Source organism: Triticum urartu, chromosome 2A, assembly GCF_056163025.1.
Source record: "Triticum urartu cultivar PI428250 chromosome 2A, HENAU_Tu73, whole genome shotgun sequence".
Classification (NCBI taxonomy): Eukaryota; Viridiplantae; Streptophyta; class Magnoliopsida; order Poales; family Poaceae; genus Triticum; species Triticum urartu.
Window position 1 is genome coordinate 43395698 of NC_141874.1, and position 27994 is coordinate 43423691.

The 27994-nt window shown below is 44.5% G+C and overlaps 4 protein-coding genes across 9 annotated transcripts; all 4 read right to left on the reverse strand.

Annotated features, from left to right (window-relative positions):
• Window positions 1-27994, reverse strand: LOC125535371 (uncharacterized). Of its 3 annotated transcripts, none has more exons than XM_087542958.1 (4): window positions 27870-27994; window positions 4560-4970; window positions 792-4364; window positions 1-712 (listed from the first exon to the last, which is right to left on the reverse strand). In XM_087542958.1, the coding sequence occupies exons 3-4, from the start codon at window positions 4198-4200 to the stop codon at window positions 360-362; spliced, it is 3762 nt and encodes a 1253-aa protein (XP_087399084.1). In that variant the 5' UTR covers window positions 4201-4364; window positions 4560-4970; window positions 27870-27994; the 3' UTR covers window positions 1-359. The 3 variants fall into 3 exon arrangements, with proteins under 3 accessions (XP_087399084.1, XP_048554380.2, XP_087399083.1); XM_048698423.2 differs by lacking the exons at window positions 4560-4970; window positions 27870-27994 and adding exons at window positions 5005-5110; window positions 5199-5534; XM_087542957.1 differs by having other exon boundaries at window positions 792-4970.
• On the reverse strand, window positions 7977-15922 carry LOC125530966 (uncharacterized). 4 transcript variants are annotated; one of them, XM_087542963.1, is made up of 4 exons: window positions 15595-15922; window positions 14189-15455; window positions 8757-11138; window positions 7977-8650 (listed from the first exon to the last, which is right to left on the reverse strand). In XM_087542963.1, exons 2-4 carry the CDS (start codon window positions 14643-14645, stop codon window positions 8298-8300), a joined length of 3192 nt encoding a protein of 1063 aa, XP_087399089.1. In that variant the 5' UTR covers window positions 14646-15455; window positions 15595-15922; the 3' UTR covers window positions 7977-8297. The 4 variants fall into 4 exon arrangements, with proteins under 4 accessions (XP_087399089.1, XP_087399087.1, XP_087399088.1 ...); XM_087542961.1 differs by lacking the exons at window positions 14189-15455; window positions 15595-15922 and adding exons at window positions 11876-12539; window positions 12620-13402 and having other exon boundaries at window positions 7980-8650; window positions 8757-11796; XM_087542962.1 differs by lacking the exons at window positions 14189-15455; window positions 15595-15922 and adding an exon at window positions 12620-13402 and having other exon boundaries at window positions 7980-8650; window positions 8757-12532.
• On the reverse strand, window positions 16986-21874 carry LOC125535373 (uncharacterized). The gene is given in 3 exon segments (XM_048698427.2): window positions 16986-17349; window positions 17351-17706; window positions 17790-21874. Coding segments are annotated over 3 exon segments (3210 nt in total). The 5' UTR covers window positions 20608-21874; the 3' UTR covers window positions 16986-17313.
• Window positions 23595-27354, reverse strand: LOC125535375 (uncharacterized). The gene is made up of 2 exons (XM_087542959.1): window positions 24232-27354; window positions 23595-24125 (listed from the first exon to the last, which is right to left on the reverse strand). The coding sequence occupies exons 1-2, from the start codon at window positions 27065-27067 to the stop codon at window positions 23773-23775; spliced, it is 3189 nt and encodes a 1062-aa protein (XP_087399085.1). The 5' UTR covers window positions 27068-27354; the 3' UTR covers window positions 23595-23772.

Genomic DNA, 27994 nt, shown 5'->3' on the forward strand with positions numbered 1-27994 from the left:
ATGCATAAATGTTTGCTGGCTCATGTATGCAAGGAAAGAACCCAAACTGACAGCATCTAATGTGAAGAATGCCTAATTAATAGCATTTCAGGCAGGAAATTGCGCCTCTGTAATTCAGTGAAAAGTTTTAAAAAGAGCTTCGACGTTCACTTTCAGATGCTAAAGAAAAGGGTCGCTTCAATATGAGATAGAAATTAAGATCTGCACCGCTGATTTTGGCCAGTATATAGCATAACAGTGGATCCTAATCAGATACATAATTAAAACGGTTACAGTTACATTATACAAGTGATATAGCTATAATTTTGTATAACTGTACTATATATCAAGTTGCATGCACATCCTACTAGTTGCCATAATCAAAAGGTTTCGACAAATGCCTCCTTGATGGCAACAATCTTGGCACAAACGTCGTGCATCCCAGGTCTATCTTTCGGTGATTCCATGGTACACATCAGGCCAATACTGACCAGAGGTATGATGTACTTCTGCATACATAAGGAAGCAGCCGCCGGATCCTCCTCGAATGGCATGTCGGGATCTAGAACCTCACTGATCCTCTCAGGGAAAGCTAGGTCGACATACTTGTGGAGGCTGAGGGTGTTGCCGCATAGCGCGCCCGTCGGTCGCATCGCCGTGAGCATCTCCAGTAGCAGCACCCCGAAACCATACACATCACCGCCTGTCGAGATCTTGCATCCCATCCCATATTCTGTAAAACAGGAGCAGTGGACATAAATACTTGTGGAACTCGACAGTCATTTGAAAGAAAAAAAGAGAGTGCAACTTACCAGGTGCAATATATCCAATCGTTCCTCTGACACCAACCAAGCCTTCTGGTCCGCCAATACCTGAAGAGAGAAACTTGGCGGATCCGAAGTCACCGATGCGTGAGGTCATGTCGTAGTCCAACAGAACATTTCCTGGCTTCAAATCGCAGTGAATCAAAGGAGGTGTAAGCTGGTTGTGCATATAGTCCAGAGCAGAAACTACATCAGCAGCAATACGTATCCGCTGACCCAAGCTCAGTAGCCTCCTTGGGCTGCCTCCGTGAACCCTTGGGTGTATCCACATGTCCAGGCTACCGTTTGCCATGAACTCGTATACAATAGCCTTGAACTCATCGCCCTCGAAATCTACTGTGGAGCACATGGTGATAGCTTGAACCAGATTGCGGTGGCGGGTGTGTTTTAGCACTTCGCACTCGGTGAAAAAGCCATTTCTTGAACCTTGCTCGCTAAGATGGAACACCTTGATGGCCACTAGGTCTGTCTCGAACTCAAACCGACCAATGTAGACTGATGCTGTATGACTTGAACTGATCCTGTTGACCAAAGAGAACCAGTTGGTCGCTTTAAGAATGTCACCATATGACACTCTCTTCATTGTCTCCTTGAAGTTTTCAGTTGGTTGAGTTTTGCTCCCCTTCATAACAGTGACAGCAACACATAAGAATGAGAACAGAGCAATAGTAACTGGTGGACCTATTATCAGCAGCAGCCGTGTGTTGATCTTCCTTTTTGTTGCTGAGGTGGTGGGGCAAATGGGCAGTCCAAATATAGCAGCAGCTGTTTCACATAGCCCTGTGTTACCTTGCAGGGATACTGCCGTTGTGTTTCCAAATATACCACCAGTTGGGACTGGCCCTTCAAATTTGTTGTATGATATATCAATATAATTTAAGCTGCTGAAGTTCCCGAAATACTGTGGAACTTGACCAGTTAAATTGTTCTCAGACAGATCTATCTGCTCTATGCCCTTCAGTGCACTGAAAGACTGAGGAATACTCCCACTGAGCATGTTGCTTTCCATTTGAAGGGATAACAATGTAACACACCGGCCAAGTTCAGAAGGAAGGCTACCAGATAATTTGTTATTGGAAACATCAAGGAGGCCAAGAGTAATCAGGTTACCAATTTCCTGTGGTATAAGCCCAGTCAGGTTGTTGTTTGACAAGTCCAAACCCAATGAGAGGGAAGATATATTGAGGAGTTCTCTTGGTATGGATCCATCAAGGTTGTTGACTGATAAGTTCAGCATAGCTAGCCTTTTGCATTGTCCTATAGTTGCTGGTATGTTTCCAGACAAATTGTTGTCATCAAGATAAAGCTGCCCGAGTTGAGGAAGATTACCAACCGTTGATGGAATCTGGCCTGATAATCTATTCCTCGATAGTTCCAGTATAAACAAGTTGCTCAAGCTCCCAACACTCGGGGGGATTTGTCCTGAGAGCATGTTCTGACCCATGTCAAGCAGAGCGAGGTCTACAAGGTTGCCTATCTCAGCTGGTATGTTTCCAGAAATTTGGTTTCTACCAAAGCTTAACCGCTGAAGCTTTGTTGAAAGGCTGCCTACTGTCTTTGGCAAACTTCCATTCAGGATATTCCCATCCACTGATAATCTTAACAACTGACTGCAATTGGTCAGAGAGGTAAGGAAGGCCCAGTCACCAGCTTCGAGTGTGTTGTTTCCTAGAAGCAGTAGGCTCAAGTCTGACAAGAATCCTAGAGATGGCACCACCCCAGTCAGCAGGTTGCTTGAAAGATCAAGCGCTTGCAGCTTTGACATGTTCGTCAGAGAATCTGGGACCGATCCACGAAATTGGTTGACTCCCATTGCCAATGTTTCAAGGTTCGGAAGTGAGTGGCCAATGTCAGAAGGTATCTGTCCAATAAATGTGTTGTTGCCTAGGCTAAAGAATGTGAGTGATGACAGATTGTACAATGTGGCTGGGACATACCCCGAGAAGCTATTGTAACTTAGATCCAGCATTGTTAGGTTTGGAATTCGAGCCAATGTTTCTGGAATTGGTCCTACTAAGTTGTTTTGTGCTAGCAGGAGGGAACGCAATGATGAAACATTACCCAAAGATGCTGGTACAGTACCAGAAAGTGAATTCTCTGTAAGATCGAGAAATTGCAGAGCATCCATCTTTTGGAAATGTGGAATAGGCCCGGAGAGAACATTCGACCAGAGATCAACATAGAAAAGTTTTGATGAGTTGAACAAATTAGCTGGGATCACCCCAGATAAGTCATTACGTGAGAGGATTATCTCACTGAGTGATGAACTATTTGATAAGGAATCAGGGATAGCTCCGCCAAGAAAATTGTTTGCAAGGTTGACATATCTAAGAGATGCAGCTGTACCTAATGACAGAGGGATGTTACCTGCAAACATGTTGCCCGCAAGATTCAGGGTTTGGAGGCTATGAAGCTCACCTATCTCCCCAGGGATGGTACCTGAAAGCCTGTTGACTGTAAGATTCAGGGTTTGGAGGCTCTGAAGCTTACCTATCTCTTCAGGTATGCTTCCAGATAATCTATTGTAACTTAGATCTAGCATTGTTAGGTTTGGAATTCGAGCCAATGTTACTGGAATTGATCCTGATAAGCTGTTTTGTGCTAGCAGGAGGGAACGCAATGATGAAACATTACCCAAAGATGCTGGTACAGTACCAGAAAGTGAATTCCCTGTAAGATCGAGAAATTGCAGAGCATCCATCTTTTGGAAATGTGGGATAGGCCCGGAGAGAGCATTCCACCGAAGATCAACACGGCGAAGTTTGGATGAGTTGAACAAATTAACTGGGATCACCCCAGCTAAGTTGTTCCATGAGAGCATTATCACACGGAGTGATGAGCTATTTGCTAAGAAATCAGGGATAGCTCCGCTAAGAGAATTGTTTGCAAGGTTGACATATCTAAGAGATGCAGGCGCACCTATTGACAGAGGTATGTTACCTGCAAGGTTGTTGCCCGCAAGATTCAGGGTTTGGAGGCTCTGAAGCTCACCTATCTCATCAGGTATGCTTCCAGAAAATTGATTGCTTGGAAGGTCCATCTGTACTAGAGAACTAAGGGCTGCTACACAACTGGATAGTGTTCCTGTGAGCTGCGCAGACCTGAATTGGATGGACACGACACGGATTGGGATGGTAGAGCTGCAGTTGACCCCTTGCCAGCTGCAGAAGTGAAGTGAGTCGTTGCGCCATGATCCAAGAACACCGGCAGGATCCCTGGAGATGCCAGATTTGAAGCAGAGAAGAGCTTGCCGGTCACTCTCGGATTTGTTGCTAGCTTGTGCTGATGTGGATACTATTGTGTTGGAGGACAGAAATATGAGGATGGCACAGAGAAGAAACAGTGCATGGTGGGATGGAGCAATCAGAGATTGGGTGTGAAAAACTTGAGGAGCCATGTCTCCGTTCTTGTTGTGATGGAGTATATTGGTTAAATGCTTTGCGTGTGTGCTTAGATATATGGTAGAAGGGTAAGGGAGTTGGAACTTCTTCTTGACTTTGACTTCAGGGCCGGCTTGTTTGGCTTGGTTCTATCCATATGCCCCAGATGAACGAAAAGAGCCTGAGCACAAAAACGAACTTGTGAGGTTTATGTGGGTAAAGAAAACATGCGCATGCCGAAACCAATCTATCAAAGTACAAATACTATCTATCCTCTGCTTGCTATACAATCTAAAACTTCTGCACCCCAAAATCTGCCAAATGGAAGTATTAAGTGAGCTGGATATTAGAAAAGGGCTGCTGGCTCCTCACTCACCATTATTTCTCCGCCATCAATGAACAAAAAAACATAAATATTTGTATACGTCATACGTCGCGGTTGGCTGTATGGTTCAGGAAGTACACTGTCATAAGCCCAAGCACAGCTTAGTTGACTCGGCAAAGTGCCAGGTCAGTTATCATGGACAAGAAGTGGGCATGCCATGACGCGGAAGACTCGGTCTGTCTTTGTCGCCCTTGCGGTGAAATTAATTAACAAGCTATCCCCGTCATCGAACTTGTTCAGAGATGAACTATCTGAGAATCTTAAAAGGAGGTGCTCGACAAAATTGAATCCATAACATGATGATACTAACGAGTAGCGGCGGTATATGCCCTCGACGGGACATCTATCATGTCCCACCGAATCTCCAAGAGAACCATCCTGAACGAACGCTTATTTGTGAACCTGCTGGGCTGTCGTGTTTCTCTTACAGACTTACAGTACAGTTATTTGGCAAATGACTGCTGCTTTCCTCACACTCCCTAGTCCCCACCTTCATCGCCTCCAACGAATAATTAACGCGTCCAATCAAACCAAATCACGGCCTGGTATCCAAATAGATGAATGAATTAAGGCCTGGCACTACACAAAGTCGTAATTTTTATTAAGGAAAAGTCTGAGCACAAACTGTACCCGGGGCTAGGGTACGGGGACATGCCGAGGATGCAGCGCTGAGATTGGAGCTTGGAGGTGCCGATGCCCCGGACTCGGCTGGACCCGTAGTCGTACGGGCACCTTCTCCTCGCCCGCGCGGCGTCGGCGGGCGGGAGGCGGAGGTCACGGGAGGGAGTCAGCGCTTGTGTCGTGGGGAGTTATCGGGTTGGGGCGGGAGAGGGGTTGGGAGCTCCCATTTGGCTCGCGCGCTCGCTCGCTGCAGCCGCGTGGTGGGGGCTGAGCCGAGCGGGAGAAATGCCGGAGTGCGGCGACGGAGGGGAGGCGTCGCGAGGAAGAAGGAGAAGGGGAAGGGTAAAGTGGTAAATATGATGCTGGTCAGTCAAAATACCTTTTGATATTAAAATATTAAATGCTTATTAATGACATAAGAAAATTCTTAATGGAAGAATGCTTTGGCAGTGAAATGATGAAAGTTTATACCAATGTCTACATTTTGTTTGCATGAAAAAGATGATAGAGCAAAAGGGGATTATAGTTTATGTTATTATCTAGCCCCAATTTTGCATTTCATATGCATATCCTACTTTGCTTTAAAATCGACAACTATTGTTGGATGCACCTCCTTATAATATTGGCCAGCAGGCTGCCTAACACCATATACAGAAGACAATGTAGACACTCGCAGAAGTCGAGTATTTGGCATAAATTAAGGGCTCATTTGGTTGTTGGGGTGAAAAACCCTAGGCAGTAAACCCCCTGAGGGGGATTTCCCTGATCATATGGGATCCCCCTCGCATCATGCGAAAATGCCCCCGTTGCCATTTGGGCACCAAGGGGAAGGGAAGAGAACGGAGGGAGAAGAGCAGGAGATAGATGAAATCGAGTAGGGGATTCTCACCAAATGGAACAGAAGTAACCAACATTGTAGCTTTAGGGCCTGTTCGACAACGCTCCAGCTCCTAGCTTCTTCAACTTCACACATGAAGCTCATCCGAACGCTAGCGCTCCAGGAAGCTGGAATCGAGAAGCTGGCGAGGTGCCGTAGTGTAAAAAAGGTGGAGTTGAGGAAGCTGGCCTTTTTCCAGATCCGTGAATACTCACAAGTTGGAGTTGAAGCTAATTACTACAAGGTTGCCACTGCCAAGTGAGTTTGAGCGTACCGGTTCGTTTTCTTTCCCGAACTCGCTCTCTCTCACGTTGCCTATTCCTTTTGGGCCCCGAACCTGGCCTGCTAATCCCGCTAAATGGGTCGGCAGCCTCTTGCTTGACGATAGAAAACGAAGCTGTGTTGCCGAACGCTTTCCAAATCGCCACCTGAAGCGAGAAGCTATGCGAGAAGTTGAATTTAGGAAGTTTTTGAGAAGCTGGGCAGTTTCAAAACAGGGCCTTAGGAGGGTGGACGCCAGAGGGAGTTGGACTGGAGATCGGGACGTGGCAGAGGCAGAGGAACAGAGTGAGAGAGGGCGAGGTGGCTGAGTCATCGCGTCGCGAGAGAGCCCGGGCGAATTCTCCTGGTGTGCGGAGGTTGGGGTGAACGGCCTGGGGATTTCGGGAGGATCGGGGCGAGAAAACCCTTTCCACGATGTTACCAAACTGGTCGTCTGGAAAACCGGGGTGGAGATTGCAGACGGGAGTCTCGCCCGGGGAAAGGACGGGGATCCCGGGGGATCCCTCACAACCAAATGAGGCCTAAGAGAAGTCGAGTATTTGGCCCCTCAAAATATAAATATTTCGCTATTGGAATCCTTAGTAAGTCCTCATTAGCTCCGCCACTGAATGCAGAGTGCTCAGAGAGGTGCTTAACAAAATAAATCAAGTTTTTCTTAAGCACTGATGCTTATCCTCATAAGAGGGTCCCTAATTAAGCATATGCCATCTACAAATAAACACCTCTTAAGAAAAAAACCGTTTCATTTCTCCTCCCTAAGTTTTATTTACAATCACCCCCCTAAGCACTCTGCATTGTACAAGGGCTAAGAGATGTTTAAATAATAATTGGCAACAAATGGCAGAGCTTTACTGGTAAACTAAACATGTTATTTCATGGAAGAAACGCCTTTATATATATACATATATGGTAATATTTAGAAATTAATTAGTACTTTCTTTGTAAACTAATATAAGAACATTTAATTCACTAAAGTAGTGATCTAAACGCGCTCTTATATTAGTTTACGGAGGGAGTAATATGCAACAATTTCGTTATGCATACACGTTAATATAAAAAAACACGGTTGATATTTTTAATGTGCTCAAAGTTTCTTTTGTTAAATACAAGATGCACTGTACTAGTTACAAAACTACTTTTTTCCTTAAATACCGTATCAACATGCTACAACAGAGTTGAAATAATATTTCTCATTTCAAAACATGTTTTCCTTGTTTTCCTTGATATTTCCTCATTTTCTCTGTGTTTATTTCTTACAGCTACAACATCATGTTTCTCGATTGTTCATAGACATTTCTAAACGTTCCTCTTTATGCTGCCTATTCTTTTTGGGTTTTTCAGTATTTTATCTTCAACTAATCAACTTTTTGTTTAACCCCCACTATTTCATTGTTTTCTTAAATGAATAGTCCTTTTGAACACATTTCCGTTGTTCATATTTCCTAGGTTTATCTATTATTAATTGCTTTTTTACTACTAACAGATCATCCATCAAACAGCTTTGAGCCAGGTTAGGGGCTAAATTATCCAGTTTTAAAGTTGAGTGTCCTTCAGTATTTGACATTCATGGCTCCAAAGGAAGAATCAAATCAACAACACTTGTCTCAAAAATATGTAACTAATAGCATTTCAAAATATCACAACTATGTTGTTTCAGTGAAACAAAGTTCTTAAACATCTTGGACGCTCCCTCCCAAATGCTAAAAATTATCACTTCAATCTGAGATAAAAAGAGAAAGATTTACAACGCTTAATCTGGCGGGCCCACAGCATAGTGGTGCATATTTACCAGATACATACAAAAAAAAGTGTTGGAATTGTTCTACAAGTGGTACAGCTACTGTAAATTTTGTATATAAGCATTACAGTAGTGCAGTACCTACTTCCGAAAATGCAATTATGTATACATAATCTTTAACAGCTACTGCCCAACCCATTAGTTGCCATGATCACAAGGTCTCAACAAATGCCTCTTTTATGGCAACAATTTTAGCAGAGACATCATGAATGCCTGGTCTATCTTTCGGCGATTCCATGGTACACATCAGGCCAATACAGACCAAAGGTATAATGTAGTTCTGCATACGTACAGAAGCAGCCGCATCATCCTCCTCGGATGGCATGTGGGGATCTATAACCTCGGCGATCCTCTCGGGGAAGGCTAGGTCGACATACTTGTGGAGGCTGAGAGCGTTGCCGCATAGGGCGTCCGTCGGCCGCCTTGCCGTGAGCATCTCCAGTAGCAGCACCCCAAAACCGTAAACATCGCCACCTGTCGAGACTTTGCATCCCATCCCATATTCTGTAAAACAGGAGCAATGTGCATAAATACTTGTGAAACTAACAAAACAAAGACAGATCAGAATCAAACTTGGTAGTGTCTCAAAGAAAAGAGACGTGCAACTTACCAGGAGCGATATATCCGATTGTTCCTCCGACGCCAATGAAGCCTTCTGGCCTGCCACTACTTGAAGAGAGAAACTTGGCGGACCCGAAGTCGCCAATGCGTGAGGTCATGTCATAGTCCAGCAGAACATTGCTCGGCTTCAAATCACAATGAATCAAAGGAGGTGTCAGCTGGCTGTGCAGATAGTCCAGAGCAGAAGCCACATCGGCAGCAATACTTATCCGCTGACCCAAGCTCAGTAGCCTCCTTGGGCTGCCTCGGTGAACCCTTGGGTGTATCCACATGTCCAGGCTACCGTTTGCCATGAACTCATATACTATGGCCTTGAATTCCTCGCCCTCAAAATCTACGGTTGAGCACACGGTAATAGCTTGAACCAGATTGCGATGGCGGGTGTGTTTTAGCACTTCGCACTCGGTGAAAAAGCTATTTCTCGAATCTTGCTCGCTGAGATGGAATACCTTGATGGCCACTAGATCTGTTTCGAACTCAAACCGACCAATGTAGACTGATGCTGTATAACTTGAGCCGATCCGGTTGACCATAGAGAACCAATTGGTTGTTTTAAGAATGTCACCATATGATACCCTCTTCATCGTCTCCTTGAAGTTTTCAGATGGTTGAGTTTTGGGCCCCTTCATAACTGTGACAACAATCCATAAAAACGAGAAGAAAGCAATAGCAATCAGTGGAGTTATTATCAACAGCACCAGGCCTGCACTGATCTCCCATTTTGTTGCTGAGGTGGCGGGGCAAATGGGCAGTCCAAATATGGTAGCAGCTGTTTCACATAAACCTGTGTTGCCTTGCAGGGCTACTGCAGTTGAACTTCCAAATATACCACCTGTCGGGATTGGCCCTTCAAATTTGTTGTATGATATATTAATATAATTTAAGCTGCTGAAGTTCCCAAAAAACTGTGGAACTTGACCAGTTAAATTATTCTCAGACAGATCTATCTGTTGTATGGCCTTCAATGCACTGAGAGACTGAGGAATAATCCCACTAAGCATGTTCCCTTCCATGTGAAGGGATAGTAGTTGAACACAATGGCCCAGTCCAGAAGAAAGGCCACCAGATAATTTGTTGTTGGAAACATTAAGGAGGCCAAGATTGATCAGGTTACCAACTTCCTGTGGTATCGGCCCAGCCAGGTTGTTGTTTGACAAGTCCAAACCCAATGAAAGGGAAGAAATATTGAGGAGTTCTCTTGGTATGAATCCATCAAGGCGGTTAACTGATAAGTTCAGCATAAGCAGCCTTTTGAATTTTCCTATATTTGCTGGTATGTTTCCAGACAATTCATTGTCATCAAGATAAAACATTCCGAGTTGAGCTAGATTACTAACCGTTGATGGAATTTTACCGGACAACCTATTCATGGACAGTTTCAGGACAAACAAGTTGCTCAAGTTCCAAACTGTCAGGGGAATTTGTCCAGAGAGCATGTTCTGGCCCATGTCAAGCAGAGTGAGGCTTACAAGGTTGCCTATCTCAGCTGGTATGTTTCCAGAGATTTGGTTTCTTCCAAAGTTTAACCGATCGAGCACTGTTGAAAGGTTGCCTACTGCTTTTGGCAAACTTCCATTCAGGATATTCCCATCTACTGATAATCTTAACAGCCGAGTGGAGTTGGTCAGAGAGGCAAGGAATGCCCAGTCATCGGCTTCGAGTTTATTATTTCCTAGAAGCAGTTGACTCAAGTTTGCCAAGGATCCTAGAGATGGCACCACACCAGTAAGCAAGTTATTTGAAAGATCAAGCTGTTGGAGATTTGACATGTTGGTCAAAGAATCTGGGATTGATCCACGAAATTTGTTGCCTCCCATTTCCAATAATTGGAGATTCGGAAGCGAGCGGCCAATTTCAGAAGGTATCTGTCCAATAAAATTGTTGCTGGCTAAGTTAAAGACTGTGAGTGATGACAAGTTGTACAGTGTGGCTGGGACATGCCCGGAGAATCTGTTGTAACTTAGATCTAGCACTGTTAGGCTTGCAATTTGACTCAAAGTTTCTGGAATTGGTCCTGCTAAGTTGTTTTGTCCTAGCATGAGGGAACGCAAGGATGAAACATTTCCCAAAGATGCTGGTATATTACCAGAAAGTAAATTGCCGGCAAGATTTAAAATTTGCAGAGCATCCATCTTTTGGAAATGTGGGATTGCCCCTGAGAGAGCATTCGAATAGAGATCAACAGAGACAAGTTTGGATGACGTGAACAGATTAGCCGGGATCACCCCAGATAAGTTGTTACGTGAGAGCATTATCACACTGAGTGACGAACTATTTGATAAGGAATCAGGGATAACTCCACTAAGAGAATTGTCTGCGAGGTTGACATAGCTAAGGGATGCAGATGCACCTAACGACAGAGGGATGTTACCTGCAAACTTGTTTCCCGTAAGATCCAGAGTTTGGAGGCTCCCAAGCTCACCTATCTCTTCAGGCACGCTTCCAGAAAATCCATTGTACCCAAGGTCCATCTGCACTAGGGAACTAAGGGCTGCTATGCATCTGGATAGTGTTCCTGTGAGCCATGAAGACCTGAATTGTATGGACACAACACGGACCGGGAGGGTGGTGCTGCAGGTGACCCCCTGCCAGCTGCAGAAGTTGAGTGAGTCGTTGCGCCACGATCCGAGAACACCGTCGGTGTCCCTTGAGACACCAGCTTTGAAGCAGAGAAGGGCTTGGCGGTCATCCTCGGATCTGTTGCTAGCCTGTGCTGATGTGAATATAATTGTGTTGGAGGACAGAAATAGGAGGATGGCACAGAGAAGAAAGAGTGCATGGTGGGAAGGAACAATCAGAGATTGGGTGCCGAAAACTTGAGCCATGTCTCTGTTCTTGTCCTAATGGAGTATGCCCGTTAAATGCTTAGTGTGTGTGCTTAGATATACTATGTTGGAAGGGTAGGAGAGTTGAAACTTCTTCAGTGCCGGGCTGCCGGCTTGTTTGGCTTGGTTCTATTGACATCACGCCCCAGATGATCTATTTTTGTTTGTTTTTCCACAGACACTCCCCAGATGATTGAAAAAAACCTGAGCACAAAAGAAACTTGTGAGGTTCATGTGGGTACAGAATACGCGAGCATAAACCAGTCTGTTGAAGTACAAATACCATTCTCCGTTTGTTATACAGTCTACAGCTTCTGCACCGCAGGATCCGCCAAATGGAAGTATCAAGTGAGTCGAATATTATCAGGAAAAGGGGACAAGCTGGCTCCCCACTGACCATTATTTCTTTGCCGTCATCCAAGTAACGAAGAAAGAGAGAAAGATATTGCACATGACATATGTTACAGTTGGATGAAGTATCCTATTGTATTGTAAGCCGAAGCACAATTTAGCTGACTCTGCAAAGTGGCAGGTCAGTTGTCAAGGAGAAGAAATGGACATGGCATGATTCCAATTAAAGACTTGGTCTGTCTTGGTCGCACTTGCAGGAAAGTTGGTCAATGATCCACAACAACCTATCCCCATCATCAAGCTTCCTCGGACTGTCGGACATGAATTATCTGAGAATCTTGAAAGAGATGCTCGACAAAATTAAACCTATAGCATGATAATACTAATGAGTATACGCCCTCAACGGGACATCTATCATGTTCCACCGAATCTCCAAGAGAATCGCCCTGAACGAACGCTAATTTGTGAACCTGCTGGGCTATCGTGTTTCACTTACAGTACAGTTATTTGGGAAATGACTGCTGCCTTTCTCCCCACCTTCATCGCCTCCAACGAATAATTTATGCGTCCAATCAAACCAAATCACGTCCTGGTATCTAAATAGATGAATGAATTAAGGCCTGGCACTACACAAAGTCGTAATTTTTGTTAAGGAAAGTCCAAGCACAAATTGTACCTGGGGCTAAGGGTACGGGAACATGTGGAGGATGCAGCGCTGAGGTTGGGGCTTGGAGGTGCCGATGCCCGGGACTCCGCTGGAACCCGTATTCGTACGGGCACCTCCTCCTCACCAGCGCGGCGTCGGCGGGCGGGAGGCGGAGGTCTCACGGTAGGGAGTCGGCGCTTGCGTCGTGAGGGGTTGGAGCGGGAGAGGAGTTGGAGCTTCCATTTGGCTCGCGCGCTCGCTCGCTGCAGCCGCGTGGTTGGGTGGGGACCTGAGCGGGAGAAATGCCGGAGTGCGGCGACGGAGGGGGAGGGGTCGCCAGGAAGAAGAAGAAGAGGGGTAAAGTGGAAAATATGATGCTGGTCAGTCAAAATACCTTTTGATATTAAAAAAATTTCTAAATGCTTATTTGGTCGTATTCAAGGTAGTCATGTCCTCATCAAATGACATAAGAAAAATTCTTCATAGGAGTAGAAGAATGCTTTGGCAGTGCAATGATGAAAATTTATGCCAGTGTCTACATTTTGCATGAAAAAGATGATTCAGAGAGCAAAAGAGGATTATAGCTTATGTTATTATCTACCCCCAAATTGACATTTCATATGCATATCCTTATTTTCTTTTAACACCGATTACTAATGCAGGATGCACCACTAATAAAATAAACCAGTTTTTTTTAACATTAGCCATCGGCAGGTGCTTAATAAAATAAACCAGCTTTTTTAAGCATTGGTGTTTATCTTTATAAGAGGGATACCTAAATAAGAGCATGTTATGTACAAATAAGCATGCTTAAGAAAAAATGATTAATTTCTCTAAGCGCATCTCTAAACATCTCGCATTATTGTACAAAGGCTTAAGAGGTGTTAAAATAGTACTCCTTCCTTTTCAAAATATAAGGCGCCATTATTGTACAAAGGCTTAAGAGGTGTTAAAATAGTAGGGCGAAGTATCAAGTGAAAACGCTGATTTAGTGAAAATCTGGAAACTTGCGACCCGAGCCGTTGGATCTTTAATTGATGGCACAGATGAGAGGTGGGTTTGCTAACCAGTGAGTGGCCAATGTCAGACGGTAGCTGTCCAGTAAATCTATTGCTGCCTAGGCGAAAGAATGTGAGTGATGACGCATTGTACAGTGTGGCTGGGACATACCCCGAGAAACTATTGTAACTTAGATCTAGCATTTCTAGGTATGGAATTTGACCCAAAGTTTCTGGAATTGATCCTGCTAAGTTGTTTTGTGCTAGCAGGAGGAAACACAATGATGAAACATTTCCCAAAGATGCTGGTATAGTACCAGAAAGTAAATTCCCGGCAAGATTTAAAATTTGCAGAGCATCCATCTTTTGGAAATGTGGGATTGCCCCGGAGAGAGCATTCGAATAGAGATCAACATAGACAAGTTTTGATGACGTGAACAGATTAGCCGGGATCACCCCAGATAAGTTGTTACGTGAGAGCATTATCACAATGAGTGACGAACTATTTGATAAGGAATCAGGATAGCTCCGCTAAGAGAATTGTTTGCAAGGTTGACATATCTAAGAGATGCAGCTGTACCTAATGACGGAGGGATGTTACCTTTAAGCCTGTTGCCAGCAAGCAACAGAGTTTGGAGGCTCCGAAGCCCACCCATCTCTTCAGGTATCCTTCCGGACAGTGTATTGTTCGTAAGGTCCATTTGAACTAGAGAAGTAAGGGCTGCCAAACAACTGGACAGTTTTCCTGTGAGCTGTGTGGACCTGAATTGGATGGACGCGACACGGATTCGGCGGGTCGTGCTGCAGTTGACGCCTTGCCAGCTGCAGAAGTTAAGCGAGTCATTGCTCCATGATCCAAGAACACCGGCAGGGTCCTTGGAGATGCCAGATTTGAAGCAGAGAAGGGCTTGCCGGTCATCCTCGGTTTTGTTGGTAGCCTGTGCCGATGAGAATATGATAGTGTTGGAGGACAGAAATATGAGGATGGTGGAAAGAAGGAAGAGTGCATGGTGGGACGGAGGAATCAGAGATTGGGTGCGAAAAACTTGAGGAGCCATGTCTCTCTTCTTGTCCTAATGGAGTGTGCTTATTAAAATATTTGTGTGTGTGTGCTTAGATATATGTGGAAGTAAGGGTAGGGGGGTTGAAACTTCTATACTTTGACTTGAGCACCCGGATGATTGAAAAATAGCCTGGGCACAAAAAGAATTTGCAAGAGGTTTATGTGGGTAAAGAAAACGTGTGCATAAACCAGTCTATCAAGGAACAAATACTATTCTCTGCATGCTATACAACCTACAGCTTGTGCACCGCAAAATCTACCCATCGATGCAAATATTGGCTGAGCTGAATAGTAGAAAAGTAACCAAAAAAAGACCAGAACAAGACCATTTTCACTAATGTGGAAAACTTAAATTTGTGTATGGCATATTGCTACGGTTGGCTTGTTATTGAGGAAGTATCCTACTGTAAAGCCCAAGCAGAGTTTGCTTGATTCTGCAAAGTGCCAATTCAGTCATCAAGGAGAAGAAACGGGGCAAGCCAAAGACTTGTCCGTCCATCTTTGTCGCGCTGCAGGAAAATCAATTATTGGTCCACAACATTTTGCAGTCAGGATCCAGCTATCCCCATCATCGAACTTGCTCCACACGAACTACCTGATAGATTCAAAAGAGATGGCTGCCAAAATGAAATGTCCCAAACATTCCTCTCCACATGATAATACCTGATGATTGAATTGTACTAGGTGTTAGGTATACAGTAGTATACGGCAGGCAGGCATTGCCAGCATCACCTCTCCCCCTTCTTCTTCTTCATCTCAAATCCATAACGCTGCCAACGAATTGTGCGCGCCATCTCCCAGCATCCTAACAGTAACAGGGCGAGCACAAATTACAGTATCACGTAGCCACCGCTGCAGTACGCAGAGTCGCAATCAAGTCGAACGAATTCGACCACAAATTTCGTGTGGAGAGAATGACAGATGCAGGTACAGTATCAGTATACCTGGGGTACGGCCGAGCATGTGGCCCTTGGGCTTGGGGACGCCGATGTCCGGCCGGCCGGAGCTCAAGAAGCTGCTCCTCACATTGCATCTGTCCTGGTGCCACCTCGATCGGCCCTGTCCCGCCGTGCGGATACCTCCTCCTCGCCAGCGCCTTCCGCCCGGCGGGAGGCACGCGGGGCCGGTGGGCGGCGGGAGATTGCGGACGGCGCTCACGTCGTTAAGGGCCATCGGTTTGGGGTGGGGGGTGGAATGGGAGTTTCTCCTTCGCGCGGTTGCTTCTCATCCCCGAGGGCCGAGCGGGCTGCCGGAGCCGGTGACCGGAGACGAGAGGAGAGGATTTGGGAGGAAGAAGGGAGGGGTAAAGTGGTCATTTTCGTAGATATCAGACTTACTCCTGTTTATTTAAGTATAAAAAGAAAAGCAAAAAAAAATTCCCTACCATTAAACAAGCAAAATACCATGTTTGACTCTTTATTTTATCTTCTACTCCCTCCGTTCAATATGAACGATATATGGACTAAAATGAGTGAACAAACACATTAAAACGTGTCTATATACATTCAATTCAGAAAATAAAATTAGTAAATGACCTTATATTTGTGAATAGAGGGAGTATAAATTTACGGAAATCATAAGTACCTGCACATGACAAAATGAACATTTTTATGATAATTTTAGTGACGTGAGGATGTCAATTTTTGTTTATAAGTACGACAATTTCCTTGCAAAAGAAAAAAAATATAGTCGGATTTGCCATGCTTTCCACTAAACTTGTCACCCTCAACAAATTTAAATTATCATAAAAAAAAGTTCATTTTGCCATGTGCACATACCTAACGTTCGGTAGTTATAGGCGTCCTAAAATTATTGTTGCCACTAACCGTCTTATAGGTACGTCACATGAATTCTTGCTTTGAAGAAGAGACTATGAGGTCCGGTCAAAAAAAAAAGAAGAGACAATGAGGTGGTTTGGAGCATGAAAAAAAAAGGGTTATTATTCATGTACGGAACTTCACAAATCTTTATCTATGAGCATCGGTCAAAAACATCATGTTTCCTGATTCTTCAAAAATGTTTCTAAACTGTCGCTGATTTAGTACAATTTTCTTTTCGGTCTGTCCTTTCTTTGTCTCCCTTTCTTTTCGGTTTTTCAAATATTTTATCACAGTTTTTTGCAACCTTTCATGATTTCTGAAAATGGATGTTCCATTTTCAAAATACATTTTCCTTTTCCCCATAATTCCTATTCTCTTTTTTTTACTGCTTTCGGTCTGATTACTAATACAGTAACACTTCATCTATCAAACCTCTTTGAGGCGGGTATAGGCAAGGGGCCAAATTTAGCTGGTTTTGAAAATTGAGTGTCAACTTTGTCTCATTTTTTCATGGACCAAAAGTTGACCAAAAAATAATGCTTTGCTTTATTAAGCTGGGCATAAGAATTTATGGGAGGAAAACACATTCATATATACAATACCCTTAACAAAATCAGCTAGTACACGAATTTCTCCATACACACGGCTCAAGGTCAAAATAAAAATAATTCAACAAATATACAACAAAAAACAATTGATTCTTTTTGTAGCCAATTATTGCCGGTTTGCCACTGCAAATCATATCTTTGTGCTCAAGCCTCAAAGTTTCTTCCAGTTTGTCAAATAGACAGGGTACTATGAAGAATGAACTTTACTTGTTACTATGTTCTTAATAATAAAGAATCAGCATGCTCTAACAGAGCAGAAATATCCATCAATCGTCATCACTGTGTTCCAGAAAAGCGTCTCTAATAGCAGAAAGTTTTGCACAAACATCTTTCATTCCAGGTCGGTCCTTCGGAGATTCCACGGTACATGACAGCCCAAGAGCAACCAGGGGGGCAATATATCTCTGCGTCCATACTTCTGCACACCCTTGATGCTCCTCATGTCCCATACGAGGATCCAGAATCTCCGCGACTCTTTCAGGGAACATGGATTCAGAGAAAATGGGAAGGGTAAGTCCATCAACAAACATATCATCGGTTGGTCGTTTTCCGGTAAGCAACTCCAACAGAAGCACTCCAAAACTATATGCATCAGCTCCTACGGAGATCTCGTAACCAGTCCCGTACTCTGCGAAGAAGCAATGCTTTAGAATAATGCACATACATTAAAGACAAAGTATAATTAAGTGGAAATGGAAAAGCTAAACTCACCGGGTGCCATGTATCCAACTGTTCCTCCAACATCATCCAGGCTTTCAGGAATAAACATATCCGGCGACAAAAACTTTGCTGAGCCGAAATCACTGAGCCGCGCGGTCATGTCATCGTCCAAAAGGATATTCTCTGGCTTCAAATCACAATGGATCAGAGGAGGCGTCAGTTGGTTGTGGACATAATCAAGAGCAGAAGCCACATCTGCCGCTATGCATATCCTCTGGCCAAAGTTTAGCACTCTGCCTGGGATTCCATTGTGTTGCTCAGTATGTAACCATCTGTCAAGGCTGCCATTAACCATGAACTTGAATATCAGCGCTTTGAACTCATGATTTTGTGAATCAAGTGTCGAGCATACGGTCACAGGACACATTATATTTCTATGGCGGGTGTTTCGTAGCACTTCACACTCAATAAAGTAACTATCACATCTGCTAGGTTCACTCAAGTTGAATACTTTGATGGCAACCAATCTCCTGTCGAACTTGAATCTACCAACATAAACTGACCCAGTACAGGTTGAGCTGATAGTATGAAGTGAAGAAAACCAGTTGGTAGCTTTAAGAATGTCCTGATATGACACCCTCTTCAGCTTCTTCTCATCGTTGAACGGAACTGTATGCATTTCTCTTCTCTTCTGATGGGCAAAAAAACAAAACATCTTCTTGGACACAACAGCCAATTGTAAAAATGAGAATACCACGCTCTTCCAAAGGGTGGGTAGAAACCATAGCAACACTAGGAAAGCAATAGTAAGTGGTGGCAGTACAATTAGCAGCAAGGTTGCCAGCGAGGACAAATGATGCTTTGTTTTATTTGCTGAAGCTGAGATGCCAGGGCAAATTGGTAATGCCAGCCTGGAGGAATTCGAACAGAGTCCCTTGTTATCATCCAAAAGTACCGCGGTAGAATTCTCAAAGATCCCACCTGTAGGAACATCCCCTTCCAAGTTGTTGTAAGATAAATCAAGTTGCTCCAGCATATGAAGGTGCTCAAAGAATTCAGGCACGACACCGGATAAGTCATTGTGAGAAAGATTAATCTGCACAGTTGATACTAACTGCCATCTTGCTGGAATTTGTCCATGAAACTTGTTTACTTCCATGTGAAGGGATGTTGGACCAGCACCACCACCAACTGTACCAAGTTCCAGTGGCAGTTCCCCAGTGAGATTGTTGTGTGAGAAGTCCAGACCGAGGAAGAATGGAGGGTTAGCAAAGAGTTCGACTGGTATTGACCCATCAAGGTTGTTTCGAGACAAATTTAGTTCAAGAAGTCCCTTGCACTGACCTAAACTACCAGTTATGTTTCCACTCAAGTTGTTACCATCAAGATAAAGCTTGCCCAGTTGAGTTATGTCACCAACTGAGGGAGGGATCTGACCCGATAATTTGTTCTTTGATAGATTTAGGATATATAGGTATTGCAGCTTCCCAATGGTAGATGGTATGCTTCCCGAAAGAAAATTGCTTTCCATCCTAAGCGAAGTGAGATTAACAAGATTGCTAATCTCAACAGGTATGGAGCCCGAAATTTGGTTTGGTGCAAGCGATAACTCTTCTAGCGTTGTGGAAAGATTAACAACTGCTATAGGTAAGCTGCCATTCAGAGCATTCCCTTCCAAGGACAATTTTGTCAGCTGGGTGCAACTTGCTAGAGATGTAAGAAATGACCAGTCATGTGCTTCTAGCAAGTTCCCCCCTAAAACTAACTGACGCAAGTTTGCCAACGAACCAAGAGATGGCACAGAGCCATGTAACGAGTTGTTTGAAAGATCAAGTATTTGAAGATTTAACATGTTGACTAGTGAAGTAGGGATCAGGCCCTCCAGCCTGTTGCTTCCCATAATTAGGGACTGGAGCTTTGGTAGTGAGTGGCCAATGTAAAATGGTAACTGTCCAACAAGGTCATTGCTGCCAACACTAAATTTTTTGAGTGATGACATGTTATACAGGGAAACCGGGACGTTACCTGATAAACTGTTGAAACTTAGGTCAAGCTCAAGCAGTTTCGTAGTGTGACCTATAGTTTCTGGAATTAATCCTGATAGCATATTTTGGCCGAGCAATATAGAAGTGAGGGAAGAAGCATTTCCTATTGAAGGAGGTATGCTTCCAGAGAGGAAGTTCTCTGTCAGGCAAAGAAATTTGAGTGCTGTGACCTTATGGAAACGTGGGATGAGACCGGTGAAAGCATTCTTCTGGAGATCAACCTTAGTAAGCTTAGATAAGTTATCAAACATAGTAGAAGGGATCTCTCCAGAGAGGTTATTACGTGACAGTATAAGTGTGTTGAGTGAGGAGCAATTGGTCAATGAGAGAGGGATACCGCCTGTAAGAGTGTTGTTTCCAATATTGACATAGCTAAGTGAATTGCTAGTGCCTAATGAATCAGGGATGTTACCTTCAAGGTTGCTGTTGGAAAGATTCAGTGTATGGAGGTTTGGAAGCTTGCCCAACTCTCTAGGGATGGTTCCCGATAGATCATTACCGGCAAGGTTCATCGAGGATAGAAAAGTCAAGTTGCCTACACATCCTGATATTTGCCCACCGAGACGAGCGGAGGTGAGGTTAAGTGAGACCACCCGGGGTGGAAACTTTGTGCCGCAAATGACCCCTTTCCAGCTGCAAAAGTTAAGTGAGTCATCACTCCATGAATTTAGGATGCCAAGGGAATAAGAATTGATGCCGGACTTGAAGCAGAGGAGGGCTTGGCGATCAATCTCGGACTTGTTTTCTTGCGCTGCTCCGAGTGTTGTAGTGTTGAAGGAGAAAAGGATGAGAAAAATACAGAGCAGAGACAAAAATGAGGGCATGATGTTCAGAGCTTACAGGATGTGGAAGAACCAGGAAGTTGGGAGAACTTTAGGTTGGAGCTTGGGCGATCTTGTGTGTAGAATGTAGATGCCATTTAAAGGATTTGTCTGCCGGAAGGAATGGGCTTGGATTTATGCTAGACTATTGACTTGACTTAACAAACAATGGTGGGCTGTCTCACCCTGAACGTGTTGCAAGGGTAGAGAAAAGTAGAAGAATGAAACAAATATCTGTGGAAGAAAACGTGTGCAGGCCGAGTAATGGATTGTGACTGGTAGAATCGCAGTAATAGCAGAATAAAAACTGGAAGAGGAAAGGTGAATGATTTTGACAGCGACACAAGGATGCTGTAAGACTAATCTAGGCTCATACTCTCTACGTCCCAAAATAAGTGACTCAATTTTGTACTAGGTTTAACCTGCGGAGCGCACATCAAACAGAACAGACAGGATGATCAACCCCAAGGGGCGACACCAAGGCAAACCAAGCCATTGACAGCCACTGAAGTTGTGAGATTTGGTAGCATCGACCCAAGACCAGATACAGAAACCTGAACCACTCAAAGTGATTACACATTTCTTCACAGAACAAACGAATTCTGCATTGCAACTTCGCGTTGCACTAACATGCTTCACAATTGGACCTGAATGTGTAAACGTAGCACGGAACAATGGAATTCCGAGTAGATAACCTCATTTCATCCAATTTAGCATGGAAAATTGGGAACCGAACTGCAGGGCTTACCTCATACAAGGCGCAGCTACTTACACTAGTTCCACACCCCCGACGCGAGGGTTGCTGCTGGGATTTGAGACTCCGAGGTTTCTCAAGGCGGAGGAGGCCGCGGGCGAGAGCGAATCCGACGAGCCGCGGGCCGCGCATCCGAACGGAGAAACCCTAGGCGAGGCTCGCGCGGCGACGGCCAGTGGCGGCCTTTCACCGCGGCGCAACGAGCCGCGCGGACTGCTGGAGGTGGCGAGGAACGGCTGGAGGCGTTCGATGCCGGCGGCGGCCGGGGAGAAGGCAAGCGTGCGCGGCGGCGGCGGCGGCGGCGGGGAAGTCGTCGGAGGGTCAGAGTCTCTCCTCACGCCGTCAAGTAACGGAGTCCGAGCACGAGGATCCAACGGCTCAGAGTGCATCTTCGAGTTTACTGCTACATTGCGTGGCTACAGTTACTTTTCTGACAACTACCAGCCAGAAATCGATCAGATTAGATTTACGAGCTGTTCGGGAAGCCTCCAGCTCCGCTAGATTCAAAGATCCGCAGAGTACCTATTTCCCTGCTTCGTAAATTTAAACTGCGGCTCCGGCTGCTTCGAGAGCGGAGTTACGGAGCCGAAGGGACTCTAAACAGGTCCTTATATTACAAAATTCTAAAAAAAATGATACACAGGTGAACTGAGAATGAGCATATAATCAAAACTACTCCCTCCATCTCATAGTTCCATCTCATAGTATAAGAGCGCTTTTAACACTACACTAATGCACCAATAATAAGGAAGGACCATTTTACTTTTTTTCTAACAAAAGCAATGCACCAATAGGTGCCCTATATGCAAACAAAATTTATTTCAAATCTGTAACACCTCCAAAATAGGATGCAACATCTGGACGACTGAAGTAAAACAAAAAGCGTCCGCACCCAGCCCCATCCCCATCCCCCTTGTGTCACCACCAAATCGGCCGAATCCCCATGCCGCCGCACTTCTATATACACTTTTGTCTATGTGGCAAGGCTTACATATTCTAAAAGTAAATTTCTAATCTCAAGCTCAAATACTCTTTGGATAAACAGTAAAATGTTTTTGTGGCAAACTTAAAGGAATGTCTGGAGTGCATGTAAATTTTATCACGAAATCGCATTGGTGGAAGGCGTGGCCAAAAAGAAAAATCGGCGCTCCAAAATGAGTTTGAAAGTACCGTTTCTATAGCATCGGGTTTTTTTTGTTGCCATGCCTTCCACCATTGTGGTTTTGTGATGAATTTTTCTATGCACTTCAAACATTCCTTAAAGTTTGAGTTGTTTGAATTTGTTTTTTTAATTTACTATTCATCTAGGAGCATGTGAGCTCGCGAGTAGATACTCCGTGTCCCATATATTCTTGCTTCTATCCAGGATGCGCTACCCTATTCCTATCCTCTCCTTTCCTATCCTTTCCTTTTGGCACAACCGGTCGAGCCCTCTTTTCCTTCCCATCATTGATCCTCCCTTTTGACCTTTCGCAAAGAAAAAGAATCCTACGAAAGCCGAATTCGTGCCATTCCTCTTTTTCCCCCCGAATTCCTAACTTGCCGACTCGAGGAAAACAACCACCCGATTTAAGAAAAAGCGGAAACGCGAAAACCACAGGCGCCGGGTTTCATGGTGCTCCTTTTTTGAGTTCTCGATGTTTACAGAGCAATATGTTTAAATTTGAATACCTGCAAAAACATTTGACATTCTTGGCTCCGAAGGTAGAATCAAAACTGACGACCCTTGCATGAAACATGTGTAACTGACTAGTAGCATTTCAGCCAAGGTGAGTCGCTTCTTTGCATCGAATTTCCTAACGCTGAGTTGCGGAAACAGCCTGAATCCTGTGAAAACCCAGAAAGCCAAAGCCGCACCCTTACTTTTGCAAATTCTTGACTTGCAGAGTCAAGGAAACAAACCTGAATTTCAGGAAAGCTGGAAAGCGAAAGTCACAGCCCCCGAGTTTCCTGATGCTCCTATCTTGGTGTTTTTAGTATTAGTAGATGTTGAAATGTGCAAACCAGCAATATTTGACACCCGTGGGCTCATGGATCCAAGGAAAGAACCAAAATTGACAGCATCTGGTGTGAAGAATGCCTAACTAAATAGCTTTTCAGACAGGACAAATGCACCTCTACAGTTCAGTGAAAGAAAGTTTTGCAAGTGCTTGCACATTCGCTTTCAGGTGCTTAAGAAAACTCACATTGATGTGAGACAAAAAGTAAGATCTGCACCGCTGATTTTGGTGGTGCATAGCATAACGGTGGATAATTTTAGATACATAACTAAAACTGTTACAATTATATTCTGGGAGTGATACAGCTATAGTTTTGTACTATATAAGCATTAGAGTAGTGTAGTAACTGTGCTATCGAATATGTACATGGTATTTAACATCTGGTTGCATGCACATCCGACTAGTTGCCGCGGATCACAAGGTCTCAACAAATGCCTGTTTGATGGCAACAATCCTGGCACAAACATCATGCATCCCTGGTCTATCTTTCGGTGAGTCCATGGTGCACACCAGGCCAATGCTGAACAAAGGCATAATGTACTTTTGCATATGCAGGGAAAAGGCCGCCACATCCTCCTCGGATGGCATATGGGGATCTAGAACTTCAACGATTCTGTCAGGGAAGGCTAGGCCAACATACTTGTGAAGGCTGAGAGCGTCGCCGCATAGTGCGTCCGTTGGTCGAATTGCCGTGAGCATCTCCAGTAGCAGCACCCCGAAGCTGTACACGTCATAGCCTGTCGATATTTTGCATCCCATCCCGTATTCTGTAAAACAGGAGCAGTGCACATGATGCTTGGGAAACTAACGAAAACAAAGGGGGTCAGAGTTGAACTTGGCAGTCGTTTGAAAGAAAATAGAAGTCTAACTTACCAGGTGCGATATATCCAATCGTTCCTCTGACACCAACCAAGCCTTCTGCCCCACCAATACCTGAAGAGAGAAACTTGGCGGACCCGAAGTCACCGATGCGTGAGGTCATGTCGTAGTCCAGCAGAACATTGCCTGGCTTCAAGTCGCAGTGGATCAAAGGAGGTGTCAGCTGGTTGTGTACATAGTCCAGAGCAGCAGCCACATCAGCAGCAATACTTATCCGCTGACCCAAGCTTAGCAGCCTCCTTGGGCTGCCTCGGTGAGGCCTCGGATGTATCCACATGTCCAGGCTACCGTTTGCCATGAACTCGTATACAATAGCCTTGAATTCATTGCCCTCAAAATCTACCGTGGAGCACAGGGTGACAGCTTGAACCAGATTGCGGTGGCGGGTGTGTTTTAGCACTTCGCACTCGGTGAAAAAGCTATTTCTCGAACCTTGCTCGCTGAGATGGAATACCTTGATTGCCACTAGATCTGTATCAAACTCAAACCGACCAATGTAGACTGATGCTGTATGACTCGAGCTGATCCGGTTGACCAGAGAGAACCAATTGGTGGCTTTAAGAATGTCACTGTATGACACCCTCTTCATTGTCTCCATGAAGTTTTCAGATGGTTGAGTTTTGGTCCCTTTCATAACAGTGACAGCAACACATAATAATGAGAACACAGCAATAGTAATTGGTGGAGCTATTATCAGCAGCAAGCGTGTATTGATCTTCCTTTTTGTTGCTGAGGTGGTGGGGCAAATGGGCAGTCCAAATATGGCAGAAGCTGTTTCACATAATCCTGCGTTACCATGCAGGAACACTGCAGTTGAATTTCCAAATATACCACCAGTCGGGATTGGCCCTTCAAATTTGTTGTATGATATATCAATATAATTTAAGCTGCTGAAGTTCCTGAAAAACTGTGGAACTTGACCAGTTAAATTGTTCCCAGACAGATCTATTCGCTGTATGCCCTTCAAAGCACTGAAAGACTGAGGAATAATTCCACTAAACATGTTCCCTTTCATGTCAAGGGATACCAATGTAACACACAGGCCAAGTGCAGAAGGAAGTTCACCAGATAACTTGTTGTTGGAAACACGTAGTAACCCAAGATTGATCAAGTTACCAATTTGTGGTGGTATCAACCCTGTCAGGTTATTGTTTGACAAGTCCAAACCCAAGGCAAGGGAAGAAATATTGAGGAGTTCAACTGGTATGGATCCATCAAGACGGTTAAATGACAAGTCCAGCAAAAGCAGCCTTTGGCATTGTCCTATTTTTGCGGGTATGGCTCCAGACAACTCATTGTCATGAAGATAAAGTTCGCTGAGTTGAGCAAGATTACCAACGGTTGATGGGACTTTACCTGACAGCTTGTTCATGGATAGTTCTAGGACAACCAAGTTTCTCAAGTTCCAAACTGTCAGGGGAATTGGTCCAGAGAGCATGTTCTGGCCCATGTCAAGCAGAGCGAGGTTTACAAGGTTGCCTATCTCGGCTGGTATGTTTCCAGAAATTTGGTTTCTTCCAAAATTTAACCGCTCCAGCTTTATTGAAAGGTTGCCTACTGCTTTTGGCAAATTTCCATTCAGTATATTCCCATCCACTGATAATCTTAACAATTGAGAGCAATTGGTGAGAGAGACAAGGAACGCCCAGTCACCAGCTTTGAGTTTATTATTTCCTAGATGCACTTGACTCAAGTTTGCCAAGGATCCTAGAGATGGCACCACGCCAGACAGCGAGTTCCTTGAAAGATCAAGCACCTGCAGCTTTGACATGTTGCTCAGAGAATCTGGGATTGATCCATGAAAATGGTTGCCTTCCATTTGCAATGTTTTGAGATTTGGAAGTGAGTGGCCAATTTCAGAAGGTATCTCTCCACCAAATTCGTTGCTGCCTAAGCTAAAGAGTATGAGTGATGACACATTGTAGAGTGTGGCTGGGATATACCCCGACAAGCTATTGTAACTTAGGTCTAGCATTTTTAGGTTTGGAATTTGACTCAAAGTTTCTGGAATTGGTCCAACCAAGTTGTTTAGTCCTAGCAACAGGGTACGCAATGATGAGACATTGCCCAAAGATGTTGGTACAGTACCAGAAAGTGAATTCCCTGTAAGACCGAGAAATTTCAGAGCTCCCATCTTTTGGAAATGCGGGATATCCCAAGAGAGAGCATTCCACCGGAGATCAACATGACGAAGTTTGGATGAGTTGAACAAATTAGCTGGGATCACCCCAGCTAAGTTGTTCCGTGAGAGGAATATCTGACCGAGTGAAGAACTACTTGCTAAAGAATCAGGGATACCTCCGCTCAGAGAATTGTTTGCAAGATTGACATAGCTAAGAGATGCAGACGCACCTAATGACGGAGGGATGTTACCTGCAAGGTTGTTGCCAGCAAGATTCAGGGTATGGAGGCTCCGAAGCTCACCTATCTTGTCAGGTATGCGTCCAGAAAATTGATTTTTTGGAAGCTCCATCTGCACTAGAGAACTAAGGTCTGCTATGCATCTGGATAGTGTTCCTGTGAGCTGTGCAGACCTGAATTGTATGGACACAACACGGAGTGGGAAGGACATGCTGCAGGTGACCCCTCGCCAGCTGCAGAAGTTGAGTGAGTCATTGCGCCATGATCTGAGAACACCGGCGGGGTCCCTTGAGATGCCAGATTTGAAGCAGAGAAGGGCTTGCCGGTCATTCTCGGATCTGTTGCTAGCTTGTGCTGATGTGAACATCATTGTGTTGGAGGACAGAAATACAAGGATGGCGCAGAGAAGAAAGAGTGCATAGCGGGAAGGAACAATCAGTGATTGGGTGCGAACAACTTGAGGAGCCATGTCTCTCTTCTTGTCCTAATGGAGTATGTTCGTCAAATGCTTTGTGTGCGTGCTTAGATATACTCTGTTGGAAGGGTAGGAGAGTTGAAACTTCTTCAGTGCCGGGCTGCCGGCTTGTTTGGCTTGGTTCTATTGACATCACGCCCCAGATGATCTATTTTTGTTTGTTTTTCCACAGACACTCCCCAGATGATTGAAAAAAAACTGAGCACAAAAGAAACTTGTGAGGTTCATGTGGGTACGGGATACGCGTGCATAAACCAGTCTATCGAAATACAAATACCATTCAGCCATTCTCTGTTTGTTATACAGTCTACAGCTTGTGCACACCAGGATCTGCCAAATGGAAGTATCAAGTGAGCTGAATATCAGGAAAGCTGGCTCCCCACTGACCGTTATTTCTTTGCCGCCATCCAAGTACCAAAGAAAGATAGATATAAATTGCACATGACATATGTTACAGTCGGATGAAGTGTCCTATGTATTGTAAGCCGAAGCACAATTTAGCTGACTCTGCAAAGTGGCAGCAGGTCAGTTATCAAGGAGAGGAAATGGACATGGCAATGATGCCAAAGACTTGGTCTGTCTTGGTCGCAGTTGCAGGAAAGTTAGTGAATGATCCACAACAACCTATCCCCATCATCAAGCTTCCTCGGACTGTCGGACATGAATTATCTGAGAATCTTGAAAGAGATGCTCGGCATAATTAAATCCATGGCATGATAACACTAATGAGGATACACCCTCGACGGGACATCTATCATGCTCCACCGAATCTCCTCCCAAGAGATTATTTGTGAACCAGCTGGGCTTTCGTGTTTCAGTTACAGTACAGTTATTTGGCAAATGACTGCTTCCTTTCTCCCACTGCACACCTTCAACGCCTCCCACGAATAATTTATGCGTCCAATCGAGCCAAATCGCATC

Excerpts from the sequence above, each read along its gene's own strand:
- LOC125535371 (XM_087542958.1), bottom strand. The coding sequence starts at position 4,200 with ATGGCTCCTCAAGTTTTTCACACCCAATCTCTGATTGCTCCATCCCAC. Across the intron at positions 713-791 it reads GATTGGATATATTGCACCTG|AATATGGGATGGGATGCAAG; the intron begins GTAAGTTGCACT and ends CCTGTTTTACAG.
- LOC125530966 (XM_087542963.1), bottom strand. The coding sequence starts at position 14,645 with ATGGCTCCTCAAGTTTTTCGCACCCAATCTCTGATTCCTCCGTCCCAC. Across the intron at positions 11,139-14,188 it reads TGCTGGCAACAGGCTTAAAG|GTAACATCCCTCTGTCGTTA; the intron begins GTAACATCCCTC and ends ACAAGTTTGCAG. Across the intron at positions 8,651-8,756 it reads AATCGGATATATCGCTCCTG|AATATGGGATGGGATGCAAA; the intron begins GTAAGTTGCACG and ends CCTGTTTTACAG.
- LOC125535375 (XM_087542959.1), bottom strand. The coding sequence starts at position 27,067 with ATGGCTCCTCAAGTTGTTCGCACCCAATCACTGATTGTTCCTTCCCGC. Across the intron at positions 24,126-24,231 it reads GATTGGATATATCGCACCTG|AATACGGGATGGGATGCAAA; the intron begins GTAAGTTAGACT and ends CCTGTTTTACAG.